This window comes from Budorcas taxicolor, chromosome 25 (genome assembly GCF_023091745.1).
Source record: "Budorcas taxicolor isolate Tak-1 chromosome 25, Takin1.1, whole genome shotgun sequence".
Lineage (NCBI taxonomy): Eukaryota > Metazoa > Chordata > Mammalia > Artiodactyla > Bovidae > Budorcas > Budorcas taxicolor.
The window spans coordinates 50980527-50993953 of record NC_068934.1 but is presented as its reverse complement, the minus strand read 5'-3'; the positions used below and the strand labels follow the sequence as shown (position 1 = coordinate 50993953).

Genomic DNA, 13427 nt, shown 5'->3' with positions numbered 1-13427 from the left:
TAGAGCCTGGGAGCCTCAACCCCTGAGCCCATGGGCCCTGGAGCCTGCCCTCCACAACCAGAGAGGCCACTGCAATGAGGAGCCCATGCACCCACAGCTAAAGAGAAATCTGTGCAGAAATGAAGACCCAGCACAGCCATAAATCAGAAACCAAAATGATAGAGAGAGTACAGTGCCATTCGCAACTGTTCACATCGATTGAAAAGTTAGATGTGGCTCTAACAAAGCATGTATAGGACTCGCAGGCTGAAACCTGCAAAACACTGGTGAAAGAAATCTAAGAGGGTCTGAACAGACGGAAATGTTCCTGAACTCAGCTGGCTGCTCACCTGACGGATCCAATGCTAAGAGACAGATGTTGGGTAAATGGAAAGGTAGCTTTACTGAGCAAGCTGGCAGCCCTGGAGAAAAGGGGAACTCATGTCCCAAAGAACCAACTCCCCGGCTGCCAGTAAGAGGGCAAGCGATTTTCAGGGATTGTTCAGGGTGCACAGGTAGGGCGAGGGGGCCGAAAGAAGCAACTGAGTCAGCGCTGACCTTGTGTGAAACTGGTCATGTAGTGGTCTCATGAGCGTCATCTTGACTGTTTTAATTTTAAAGTTAATATTCAACTCCACGGTCATTTTTTTTTCTTCCTGTTTCCTTGAGGCCAGTTCTTAGAATTGTGCAAGATGGAACAGCTTATGTAATGACTAACGTCTGATCATCACGCAATTGGCTTTCCAGTTTCAGCATCTATGAAACAGCTCAGCGGGTATTATCTGCAGCCCCTGAGGAGGAACAAAGACCCTTGACTTTGTTTTATGGCTCAACTATTATTTGGTCTTGCTTGACTGTTTCCCTTTGCTTTTGCATCTTCTCACTTCTCAGATTAAAGTCATCATTTGGAACTCAAGGAATGTCTAGGAGGCTAGTTTTTCCATAAACAAGAGGAAGATGAGGACGGGAGTGAGGTCTGTTCCAAGAAGGCCCCACAGGGTCCTGTTTTCTTAGAGACATGCCCTGTTTATGCGCTGGAGGACTTGGCAGAGTAAACCTGTCAGTTCTGCCCAAATTAGCATACAAGTGCAATGCAGCTCCTATCGAACCCCAGCAGGAATGTTTGTAGATACAGACAAGATTATTCTAAAACTCACAGGTAAAGATGGAGGAGCTAGGGCAGTCAAAGTGACTTTGAAAAAGAACGATGGGGGAGGATCACTGTGCCTGATGGTAACATTTCCTGTGTAGTTGAATGAAAACTGCGTGATGGTGGTCGTTGTTGAGTCGCTCAGTCGTGTCCGACTCTCTGTGACCCCATGGACTGCAGCACGTCAGGCTTTCCTGTCCTTCCCCATCTCCTGGAGCTTGCTCAAATTCATGTCCATTGAGTCGGTGGTGCCGTCCAACCATCTCATCCTCTGTTATTCCCTTCTTCTCCTGCCTTCAATCTTTCCCAGTATCAGGGTTTTTTCCAGTGATGGGCATTTTGCATCAAATGGCCAAAGTATTGGAGCTTCAGCTTCAGCATCAGTCCTTCCAGTGAATATTCAGGACTGACGTCCTTTAGGATGGGCTGGTTGGATCTCCTTGCAGTCCAAGGGACTCTCAAGAGTTTTCTCCAACACCACAGTTCAAAAGCATCGATTCTTTGGCGCTCAACCTTCTTTATAGTCCAACTCTCACATCCATACGTGACCACAGGAAAAACCATAGCTTTGACTAGATGGACCTAGTCAGAAGAGTAAGGTCTCTGCTTTTTAATATGCTGTCTAGGTTGGTCATAGCTTTCCTTCCAAGGAGCAAGCATATTTTAATCTCATGGCTGAAGTCACCATCCACAGTGATTTTGGAGCCAAGAAAATGAAGTCTCTCACTGTTTGCCTGGTTTCCCCATCTATTTGTCATGAAGTGATGGGACCAGATGCTGTGATCTTAGTTCTTGAATGCTGAGTTTTAAGCCATCCTTTTAACGCTCTTCTTTCACCCTCATCAAGAGGCTCTTTAGTTCGTCTTTGCTTTTTGTCATTGGGGTGGTGTTATCTGCATATCTGAGGTTGCTATGTTTCCTAGCAGTTTTGATTCAAGCTTGAGCTTCATCCAGCCCAGCATTTCACATGATATATTCTGCACAGAAATTAAATAAGCAGAGTGACAATATACAGCCTTGACAAACTCCTTTCCCAAATTTGAACCAGTCCATTGTTCCATATCTGGTTCTAACTGTTGCTTCTTTACCTGCATACAAGTTTCTCAGGAGGAAGGTAAGGTGGTCTGGTATTCCCACCTCTTGAAGAATTTTCCACAGTTTGTTGTGATCTGTGAAGTCAAAATATTTGGTGTAGTCAGTGAAGCTGAAGTAGATGTTTTTCTGGAATTCCCTTGCTTTTTCTATGATCCAATGAATATTGGCAATTTGATCTGTAGTTCTTCTGCTTTTTGTAAATCCAGCATGAACATCTGGAAGTTCTTGGTTCACGTACTGTTGAAGCCTTGCATGGGGAATTTTGAGCATTACTTTGTTAGCATTTGAAATGAGTGCAGTTGTGTGGTAGTTTGAACATTCTTTGTCATTGCCCTTCTTTGGGATTAGGATAAAAACTGACCTTTTCCAGTCCTGTGGCCTTTGCTGAGTTTTCCAAATTTACTGGCATATCGAGTGCAGCACTTTCACAGCATCATCTTTTAGGAGAAAGGAGCAGCGACCCCACAAAAGACTGAACCAAACTTACCTGTGAGTGTTTTGGAGTATCTGGTGGAGGTGTGGGTCAGCGATGGCCTGCAGTGGGCTCAGGGGCACTGACATGCTGGCCTAAGTCCTTTTGCAGAAGGGTGCCATTGCCCCCACCCTAGTTTGGCTTGAGGCCAAACTACAGGGAGGGAACACAGCCCCACCCATCAGAAGAAAATTGGATTAAAGTTTTAATGGGCATGACCTTGCCCACCAGAGCAAGACCCAGTCTTCCCAGCAGCCACTCCCTCCCATCAGGAAGCTTGCACAAGCCTCTTATCCTCCTCCACCAAAGGGCAGACAGAATGAAAACTAAGATCACAGAAAACCTACCAAAATGATCACATGGATCAAAGCCTTGTCTAACTCAATGAAACTATGAGCCGTGCTGTGTAGGGCCACCCGAGACGGACGGGTCACGGTGGAGAGTTCCGACAAGACGTGGTCCCTGGAGAAGCGAACGGCCAATCACTTCAGCACTCTTGCCTTGAGAAGCCCATGAGCAGCATGACAAGGCACAAAGAAAGAGCCTATACGAAGGTACGAAGAGAATGTAGCCACTGGGAGAGCATATTTGCAAACCTCATATTCACCAAAGGATTAGTGCCTAGAACATAGAACAAACACTCAGAATTCAACTTTAAAAACCGAACAATCCAATTAGCAAATGGGAAAGAGATTTGAAGGATCACTTCTCTGAAGACACAGAGGCAAAGAAGCACACGGGAAGACGCTCAGCAGAGCATCTTGCCCACCAGAGCAAGACCCAGTCCTGCTGCTCTAGGCTGCTGCTGGTGCTCAGCCACTCAGTCGTGTCTGACTCTATGACCACATGGACTGCAGCACGCCAGGCTTCTCTGTCCTTCACTGCATCCCAGAGTTTCCTCAGACTCATGTCCACTGAGCTGGTGATGCCGTACAACCATCTCATCCTCTGTCGTCCCCTTCTGCTCCCGCCTTTAGTCCTTCCCAGCATCAGGGTCTTTTCCAATGAGTCAGCTCTTCGCATCAGGTGGCCAAAGTATTGGAGCTACAGCTTCAGCATCAGTCCTTCCAATGAAGATTCAGGACTGAAGTCCTTTAGGATAGACTGGTTGGATCTCCTTGCAGTCCAAGGGACTCTCAAGAGTCTTTTCCAACACCACAGTTCAAAAGCATCAATTCTTTGGTGCTCAGCTTTCTTTATGGTCAAAGTTTCACATCCATATGCGACTACTGGAAACACCATAGCTTTGACTACTTGGATCTTTGTTGGCAAAGTGATGTCTCTGCTTTTTAATACACTGTTTAGGTTTGTCATAGCTTTTCTTCCAGAGGGAAATGCAAATTAAAGCCATACTTGTCAGCCTGGCTAAGAAAACCACGATGCCAGGTGCTGGTGAAGACGTAGAGAGAGCGGCTCACTCACCCATTGCTAGTGGGGATGAAAAATAATACAATTACTCTGATGGCACTTTGTTGCCAAGTTTTTAAAAATCTAAGTATGTAAATGCTGTTTAATGCAGAAATTGCACTCGTATTTATTTATCCCAGAGAAACGAGAACAGATGTTCAAACCAAAGCCTGTGTTCGTGTCTTCACTGCAGCTTCATTCGGAACAGCCGACACCTGGCCACAGCCCACATGTCCTTCCACAGGTGAATGGATGGACACGCTGTGGTCCAGCCACACCCCGGAGTCTCACTCGGCACTGAAAAGCAGGGAGCACAGAACAGTCCGAGCGAATCTCCAGAGAATTATGCGGAGTGAGACGAGCCGGTCCGCAAAGGCTGTGTGGCATCCTGGGAACAAGCATTACCGAACTAGAGGAGAGACTGTGGTTGTCAGGGGCTGAGCGGGAGCAGGGAGTGAGCAGAGGCGGGGGCGGGGGGGGGTCCAGGAGGGGCTGCAGAGGCTGAGTGTCTCGGCCGCGGCGGCGGCAGACACGCTGTGGAACGTTACCCGCCACGGAGGCTGGGAACCGGTGCCTGGAGTCTTTCTGGATTATCTCTTAGAGCTTCATGAGGGTCTGCTATCTCAAAATAAGAAGCTCAGTTGCAAACAAGAAACAACACCTCATAGGGCTTCCCTGGTAGCTCAGCGGCAAAGAATCCGCCTGCCAACGCAGGAGACACAGTCTTGGTCCCCGATCCGGGAAGACCCCACGTGCTGTGGAGCCGCTAAGCCCACGCTCCATGGCTACTGAGGCTGTGTCCTGGAGTCCAGGACCCACAGCTGCTGAGCTCACCCGTCCCAACTGCTGAGCTCACACGTCCCAACTACTGAGCTCACCCTTCCCAACTACTGAGCTCACACGCCCCACCCTGGAGCCCGTCCCACCCTGGAGCCTCTGCTCTGCAACGAGAGAAGCCGCTGCGGGGGGGCCTCTCACCGCAACCGGAGACTAGCTCCTTCTGTACCTAGAGAGGCTTTATCTTCTTGGGCTCCAGAATCTTCTCAGGACTTGAAATAGCTCAGCTGGAATTCCATCACCTCCACTAGCTTTGTTCGTAGCGATGCGAACACCATCCTGGTTTATCTGTGTCCTTAAGATCTTTTTTTAATATAGTTCTTCTGTGTATTCTTGCCACCTCTTCTGAATATCTTCTCTTCTGTTAGGTCCATACCATTTCTGTCCTTTATTGTGCCCATTTTTGAAAAGGCAAAAAGATATGACACCAGATTATTTACCAGCATTTTCTCAAGTTGAGGGTGGCAACTTTTGCTTCATTTTTTCTCTCATTAAAAAGAACCGCGTTGGCCTCTCCTTCAGGGTCGGCCCGCCCTAATGCCTCGGGGCTGCACTATCATTTGTTTACAGAATAAAACTGTGAGCTGTTAAAAAAAATTGTGTTACTATCTGTGTGACAAAGGGCTTCCCAGGTGGTGCTAATAGTAAAGAATCCACCTGCCAATGCAAGACGCATAAGAGACGCGAGTTTGATCCACGGGTCGGGAAGATCCCCTGGAGGAGGGCATGGCAATCTACTCCAGTGTTCTTGCCTGGAGAATCCCATGGACAGAGGAGCCTGGTTGGCTACAGTCCACGGGGTCAATAAGAGTCGGACACGACTGAAGCGACTTAGCACGCATGCACACACGTGTATTTATCACGTTAACCACATCTAAGTGTACAGCTCAGATGTACAGCGTGACCTGCGTCCCTGTGCGTCTTGCCCACCGTCCACCTGCAGAATCTCAACCGCCGGCTGAGCCCTCACTCCCCTCCCCCACGGCCCCGGCCCCTGGCCCGCTTCCTGTGTCTATGGCGGCGACCCCTCCAGGGGCCTCCCGGAGGCAGTCAGACAGCGTCCGACCTCGGTGACTGGCGTATTTCAGCGAGAACCGTGTCCTGCAGGCTCCTCCTGTGCCGAACGCCCTTCCTGCTCGAGGCTGAGTGACAACGTCCACCATGTGGATGGAGCTCCGTCCGCGTCCCCCTCATCCGTCCATGGACCATGGACCCCTGGGCTGCCTCTCCCTCTGGGTGACTGTGAGGACCTGCTGAGAGCACGGGGTGCGCGCATCTCGCTGAAATCCTGCACATCTTCTGGGGACACGTCCAGAGGCGCCCTGGTTCACACTGTGAAAGACACCTTGAAAATGTGCTGATGCATTCGCCCCCACCCCCCGCTCCAACTGCTGACCCCTTCGTCCTGGGCTCAGCCGCTGAGCTGGACAGCTGACCCTCAGCAGGCCCCCGCGGTCATGGTCAGGGCCGATTGGACGGCCTGGCACTTGGCCGTGTTCTCCTGTCTTCTTAGAGGCTGATGGGGCAGCGATGGGGATGCTTCCCTGTCCTGATGCAGGCAAGTGGCCTGGCAGCCCCCTGCCTGTGGATGGCAGTGCCCAGGGAGGGGCTGGCACAGAGCTCTGAGGGCAGAGGAGGGGCCTCTTCGAGGGTCGGCTGCTCCCTGGCCCCTGGCTGCCGAGGGAGGCAGGTGCCTCCTCGGAATGGTCTCAGCCGGCCACCCCTCCCCGCCCTGGGAGGTGGGAGATGACTGCTGAGCGGGGCGGGGGCTGCGGAGGGAGGCCTGGGGAGGGGGCAGAGGCCTCTGGGCTGCCGGGGCAGGTGGAGTGAGAAGGCAGGCAGGGCTGAGAAGCTGGGCCTAGGCAGGTGAGCGACCCCAGGGCTGGCACTGCCCTACCAGGCCTGGATGGAGCGGGACCCGGCCGCAGGGTGTGGATGGGCAGGGGCAGCCACGGGCAGTGCTGCTGGAGCTGCAGGTCGGGGCTCAGGGCTTCTGCTTCCAGGCCCGCTCTCGGGAGGAATTCTGTTTGCCCAGTGACTCAGATGAACAAACACGTGCAGGAAGGTCCAAATCAGTGCAGCCCCGCCGTGAAACCAAATTTACTCTCCTCCCGCCCCGTGGGCATCTCTCGGTGTCTCTGCCTCCCAGGCCCCAGGGCCAGGCAGGAGGGTGAGGGCACCTTCCTCCTTATCAAGGAAGTCCCCGGGCTGGGAGAAACTCGGGGCCACCCTGCCCTTTCTGTCAACAGTGTGATAATTCCTGTAAGCTATCGCAGGTTCCCAGCGCCTTCTGCCAAGGTGGCACCCACTTCCTCTTCGCGGGCTCGAGGGGTTCCGTCTGTCTTTGTCCTGGAGTTGTCCCCTGCCACACGGGAGACGCGGCAACCTTTCCCCAGGCTGCTGGCTTCCCACCTGTGACATCAGGGCCCAGAGCAGCCTGTCTGGTGCGTGGCCGGGGGGCCGCACCCTTGGCCCCACAGGGTCCCCTCAGTCAGGCATGGCCACGGGTCCCGGATGCTGAGAATCTGGGTCATGAGTTCAGACGCCGCCAGGCGAGGAAGGCGCTGCCCTTTTCACTGTCACAGTGCAATCAGGCCCTAGACGCTCAGTGACTCCAGACTCGTTAGAACACTCACAAAGTCAGAGGGGTGACACCGCGTGGCGTCAGGAAGTCTCCTTGGGGGGCCCCGTGAGGGTGGTGGGGGCTCTTCTGGGGACCAGACGCAGCTCGGGAGACGCTCCCCTGAAGTCCATTCTGTCCTGTGATCACTGATTTCCAGACGAGGCACAGAGAGGGTGATGTGCTTGCCAGGGACACACAGGGGCCAGGACACCACCTCCTCCCAGGGTCTGGAGCCCCTGGCCCTGGGTTCAGATCCTAGCCAGCCCCTCTGAGGTCAGGTGCTTCCCACCTGTGTCACCCAGAAGTGGGGACACCCACAGACCCTACCTCTCAGGAGTTGTTGGTGTCCTATGGACTGAATTACACGGTGAAGCCTCCAACAAGGGCACCTGGCCCGCCAGGGCCCCCTGATTGTGTCGGAGCAGCCAGCCCTGTACTCAGGGCGTCTGAGACGGGGTTGGCAGAGTGTCCGCCGGGAAGGCAGCCATCCACTCCACCGTCTGGGCACCATCTGTGGCTGGTCCAGGCCTGTCCTTTTCCTTAGGGGACAGGGTTGGAGTGACCTGGCATTTGGGGTGCAGGCGTCCACCTTCAGGTTGGAGGTGCGCCCCAGGTGTGAGGATGGAAGTCAGGTCTCCCCCCGGCGGCCCCTTGAGGGCACCAGGCTTGCGGAGGGTGGCCTGGCTTCCAGTCATCTGACCACTCAGCTGTGCTCACTTCTTTGGCCTGGAGGGGCGGATGTCAAGCCCCGAGTCCCACACGGGAAGGGCTGTGAACTGCCCTCTCTTGCTTCCCCGAAGCTGTACCTGCATCCCCAGACAGAGCAGCCACCTCGGCAGGGAGCAGGGAGTGTCGGGCCTGAGGGCAGCTGACAGGACTGCTTGGCGCCCCAGGTCCCGAAGCTACCACAGCGCAAACCCCAGGCGCTTGCACTGGGACGGTGACCGCCCCCCAAAGCTGGGAGGGGTCCCAGCGCTGGGCAGGTAGTGCTGAAGCTGGTGTCCCCTGCCTTGGTCACTGGTCAGAAACAGCTGGGCTGGGCTGGGCCAGGCCAGGGTCAAGATCAGTGTCAGGGTCAGGCAGCCCCGGGTCCAGAGGGGCGGATGGGTGGGCTGCGTGTCTGAGGAGAGATCTGTGAGGACCGTGCTCCCCCCGGGTGCCTGGGATACCGCCCGCCCTGGGAGGAAAGCGCTGGGCCGGCTCCCTGACCCTGCTCCTGCCGGCTCCTTGCCCACCATGGGGCCTGGTTCTCAGCGGATCCCGGCTGGCAGGCATTTCCCCATCATCTGGTCAGTCACTCATAAGCACAGGGGCTGTCTGATGCTCACCTCCCATCCTGAATCGGAGCTGCCAGAGCAAGTCTGGCCTGGCCTGCATCCTGCCCACGTCCTGCCACAGTTTTCTTGTCGCCATGGCAACCCATGGGAGCTCCAGCTGGGGACAGATCCCAGTCCTCTGTCCACACAAGCACTGCCCTGCTGGACCCCAGTCAACCCACAGTTCATCAGGTCCAGGTTGGGGCTGGCAACAGCCCAGGGGCAGGTGACCCCAAGGAAGCAAGGCCTCTGGGACCACCGCCCTGTGGCAGCCATGTCCCCATGCATAGCACCCTATGTGAGCCCTGGACACAGCCCTGCTCCTGCCGTGGACTCCGTTTAGAGGGGGAACCTGAGGCGGCCCCAGCTGGGCCCCTTCTCTGTGCAGCCCCTCGCTGAGCATGCAGACCCCGAGAAGAGGACACTGGAGTTTAAGGGGTCCCCCTCCAGCCCCGACCCTTCCAGAGCCCCCACTGGGTGTAGGGGGAGGTCCCAGGGAAGAAGGCCCTGGGTTCCTGGGCTGGGTCACTGGGCCACTCCGGCCCCGATGCCAGGCCCTCTCCCCGCGGGGTGCTTCTTACGGGGTTCCCCTGTAAGGCAAGCCAACCCTGGGGTGGGGCACACGCTGGTGGCTCAGACCAGGCAGGGGGTGAGGGGGGCCCATGTCTGTGCCCCCCCTCAGTGGCGTGGACGCTGGTTGCCATGCTGCCTCCCTGCCTGCCTGGGGTCATGAGGAGGGTGGGCTCACGTCACTGCAGCCTCCAGCCTCCACCCCCTGACCCGAGCTCCGGCCCCCTGAGGCCGACCCTCAAACCTCCCCCAAGGCACGAGTTGCCCACATCCAATACCCCAACCACAAAAGCCACAGCCCTTTGGAGCCAGACACATCCCTTGGCCTTTTCCCCTAGGGACGCCCCCGGCCCCGCACAGCACCAGGCTGCCTGTGGTTCAACTCTAGAGCCGGGCAGCCGCGCGGGGACGGTGGGGGCACGAGGCGGCAGCCGGTGTGCGGGGCCGCTCACGCTGCACCCCTCAGCCGGGCCTGTGCGAGCGGCCAGCAGCGCTCATCACTCACACACTCCTCACCCACTCATTCATTTATTCATTCACTCACTCATTCATTCACTCACTCACCATGCCCCACCTTCACATTCTTGTTCGGTGTGAGGTGCTCTTTCTACCAGATACCAGGGTAAATCAGGGGCATAAGGAGGGAAAGCTCTGGGATAGAAAGCTAGGTGCCCAGAAGGAACTCAGGACAGGCCCCAAGAGCCAGAAGCCAAAGCTCCGGTCAGCTCCCCGGGGCCCCTGAGCCAGGCCTGCCTCAGCGTCAGAGGCCCGGCCTGCTGCTCCGCCCCAGGGAGAGCCTCCTGGCCAGCCCCTGTGGCAGTGGAGCCCCCCAGCTGCGGCGGCTGCTGTGTGTGGCCACCTGGGACTGAGGTCCAGCCCCAGCACCCAACACCCTGACAGGCCCGGAGCCCACACACCCACGACCTGAGTGGGTGGCTGTCACCAGCGTGCTTCCTCAGGCAGAGTCTATCACGGCCAAGACCACCAGGCCAGTTTCTGGGCTGGTTCCCTCGGCATCGCCCCTGCCCCTCAAGGAAGACACAGGCCCACGTGGGATGAGCTAGCCTGGGGCTGCTCACCGCCCCCTGGGAGCACAGCCAGCCTCCCAGGCAGCACTGGTCTGGGGGGCAGGGTCCTGCCACTGGGAATGCCGCCCCTGAGCCCCTGTGCAGTGAGGGTGGGGCCGGCCCAGCAGCCCCAGCAGCAGGAAGCATGGTGGCGGCCTCCAGGCACAGGAGCTCAAGGGTCAGCCTCACAGAAGCCTGCCCAGCCAGGGTTCAGAGCTGGGTGCCCAGTGAGAGGATGCCTGAGCCAGAGCTTAGGGACCCAGGAACCACATCCCAGCTGCAGACACACCCATCTCTGCTGTCTTCAGCCGCGGGCCATCCCAAAGCCAGTGGCCACTGTTTACCTGGGTGAGGGGACTTGCAGGCGTGGCCCCGCCCTCCCACGTGAGGCTGATGGGGCCGCAGCCAGCTCCAGGACTACAAAAGGCTCCTGCCGGCTCACAGCCGTCCTCAGAGGCCGCCTTGGGACTTTCTCCCACACGCCATGGGTGTCGGCCGGAGGAGGCTGGCCCCACTCTGGGCCCTGGCCCTCACTCTGGCCTGTGCCCAGCACACAGGTAAGGTGCCCGCTGGCATCCCCAGGCCGGCCGTGACGGGAGCCTGGAGCCCCTGCCACCTCTCAAGCCCCAGAGAGGCCCTGGTGCTAGGTGGGCAGCAAGCAGCTCGGAGGCCTCGCCCAGGGCTCTGAGAAGCTGAGGGTGTCCGTGGGCCGCTCTTCCAGCTCGTTCCCGCTCCAGGAGATTGTGGCATCGGGGAGGGGCTTCTGGGGCTGTAGGGTCCAGGTGGGGGTCGGGGAGGGGTCAGCCGTGCATCTGTGAGCCCCTGGCTGCAGGGTGCCGTCCTCAGAGGCCTCTCCCACTGGGGCTGGCATCTCCCACCTGCTTCCCAGGGCACAGCTGGGCCCCAGACGTGTGTAGGGGCTGCTCGGCCCCCAGCACTTGGCAGCTCAGGGACCATGCCGTGTAAGCTGAGGTGCCCCTGCCCCAGGTGGCTTGCATGCCCTGGTGCCCAGCCTCCTGCAGCCGGCTGCCTGCAGTGCTCAGGCCGAGGCTGCCCGGCTGGGGGCTCCCTGGACGCGCCTCAGAGGGAAGGCCAGGTTCTTGGGGAGGCCTCTGGGCTGACTCTGCCGGTCCCCAGGCGCTGCCTGCCTGGCCTCCGAAGCGCTGAGCTCTGCAGTGGCGCTGAGCTCCTTGTTTCGGGTGCGGCTCTGTCTGCACTCTTGGTCCCAGATCCCCAGCTGGCTCTGAAGGGGCTGAGCCAGCCCATGGCCTCAGGGTCTGCCCCTCGGATGGGCTGCTGCCTGGCGGGTGCTTCTGCCTGTTCCCCTGTGTCCTGAGCAGGGAACCAGGGTCTGGTACCTGGTGGATGCTTGGTGTGAGTGGTGGATGCTTGGTGTGCGTGAATGCACCATGCTTGAAGGAACGGCCCCTGGAGAAGCTGGCTCAGGGCCGGGGGGCTCACCGGAGGGCGTGGTTGAAGGAGCCGTGGCCCAGTGGAGGGCCTGGGGTGACTCAGAAGAGGGCCTCCCAGGCCCCCAGTCCGCGTGGAGAACCCCACCCTCCAGGCCCGCCCCCTTCCGTCGTTGTGTCCTTTGGGGCCAGCTCCAGCCCAACGCCCAATCCCTTTCCTGCAGGCCAGGCCCGGAACAGCGCTGCAGAGCTCAGCTTCGAGCACCCAGACCTCCCTCCTGCCCCTCAGGGGCCTGGCGGTGAGTGGATCCCCCACCCGTCGGAGCCCCCGCCCCACTCAGGAGGCACCGCTCAGGCTGCTCGCCGTCTCCCGGTCTCACAGCGAGGCCACCAGCCGCAGAGCAAGGGCAGGCTCGGGGACACGCCTCGGTCTGCTTGTCCCCTGACGGGGCTCCCTGGGAGGCACACCTGGGCCTGAGCTCAGCACGGAAGCATGGTTTGCAGCCACAGGTGTTGATTCAGGCATTTTTGAGATTCCGGAGCCGGGAACTCCCGGGTGCAAACAACATCAGGGCCACATGGGCATGAGAGCTGACCTCCGCTGCTCGGCGGTGGGAACCTCTGCTGGCCCTGGTGCTCATGCAGCAGCGAGGTCACATACACGGCAGAGCCCAGAGCTCGGGAGCGGGCAGCCCTGCAGCGGTGGAGGCCCGCCTGGGGGTCGAGCTGGGGGTGCTCGAGTGAGCGTGTGAACACCTGCCTGTTCCCTCAGGCACCGGCCTCCGTGGAGTGACCATCCACCCGCCTCTGAGGACCGTCCCTGTGGTGCAAGGTGAGGCCACGAGGCCAGGTGGGGGGCGGGCAGCCATGTCCGCGGAGACCTGTCTCTCTGGAGCCGGAGGTGGCGGGAGGGTGCGTGGCTCCTTGCGGGGATGAGGGCACGGCTTTCGGGAGGTCCAGGCCATGTCGCCAGTGTCCCTCAGAAATGCCCCGCTCTGTTTGACCGCAGCCCTGAATGCGGCCCACGGCGGGCGGGTGTGCAGCACGTGGGGCGACTTCCACTACAAGACCTTCGATGGCGACGTCTTCCGCTTCCCCGGGCTGTGCAACTACGTCTTCTCCGCACACTGCGGCTCCGCCTACGAGGACTTCAACCTGCAGCTCCGCCGTGGCCCTGGGCCCAACAGCACTGCGCCCAGCAGGGTCACCATGAAGCTGGACGGCCTGGTTGTCAGGCTGACCAAGGGCTCCGTCCTGGTCAACGGCCGCCCGTGAGTCTGGGGCCTGGAAGGCACGCGTGCTCCCGGGACCACGGAGGGTGGCCCCAGGCCCCCAGGCCCCCACGCTCTGCCTGTCTCTCCTGGGGGCTCAGGCTCTGGCACTGCGCCCGGACGCGGCCCCTCCTTTGTGCTGCTGACACTCGAGCTCCATGCTCTTGGGTCTTGGTGACCTGGTCGGGATGTGACCTGAAGGGCCTCCCCGCCTGTCCTGACCTCTGCTGC

General features: G+C 58.3%; 1 protein-coding gene across 1 annotated transcript in view; it reads left to right on the top strand.

Moving 5' to 3' along the window:
• The first annotated feature begins 11000 nt into the window (after nt 1–11000).
• MUC5AC (mucin 5AC, oligomeric mucus/gel-forming) overlaps nt 11001–13427 on the top strand; it is a 29264-nt gene continuing 26837 nt past the window's right edge. Inside the window, 4 exon segments of the mRNA XM_052661714.1 lie at nt 11001–11073; nt 12150–12224; nt 12698–12757; nt 12935–13196. Coding sequence (XP_052517674.1) covers nt 11001–11073; nt 12150–12224; nt 12698–12757; nt 12935–13196 — 470 coding nt within the window.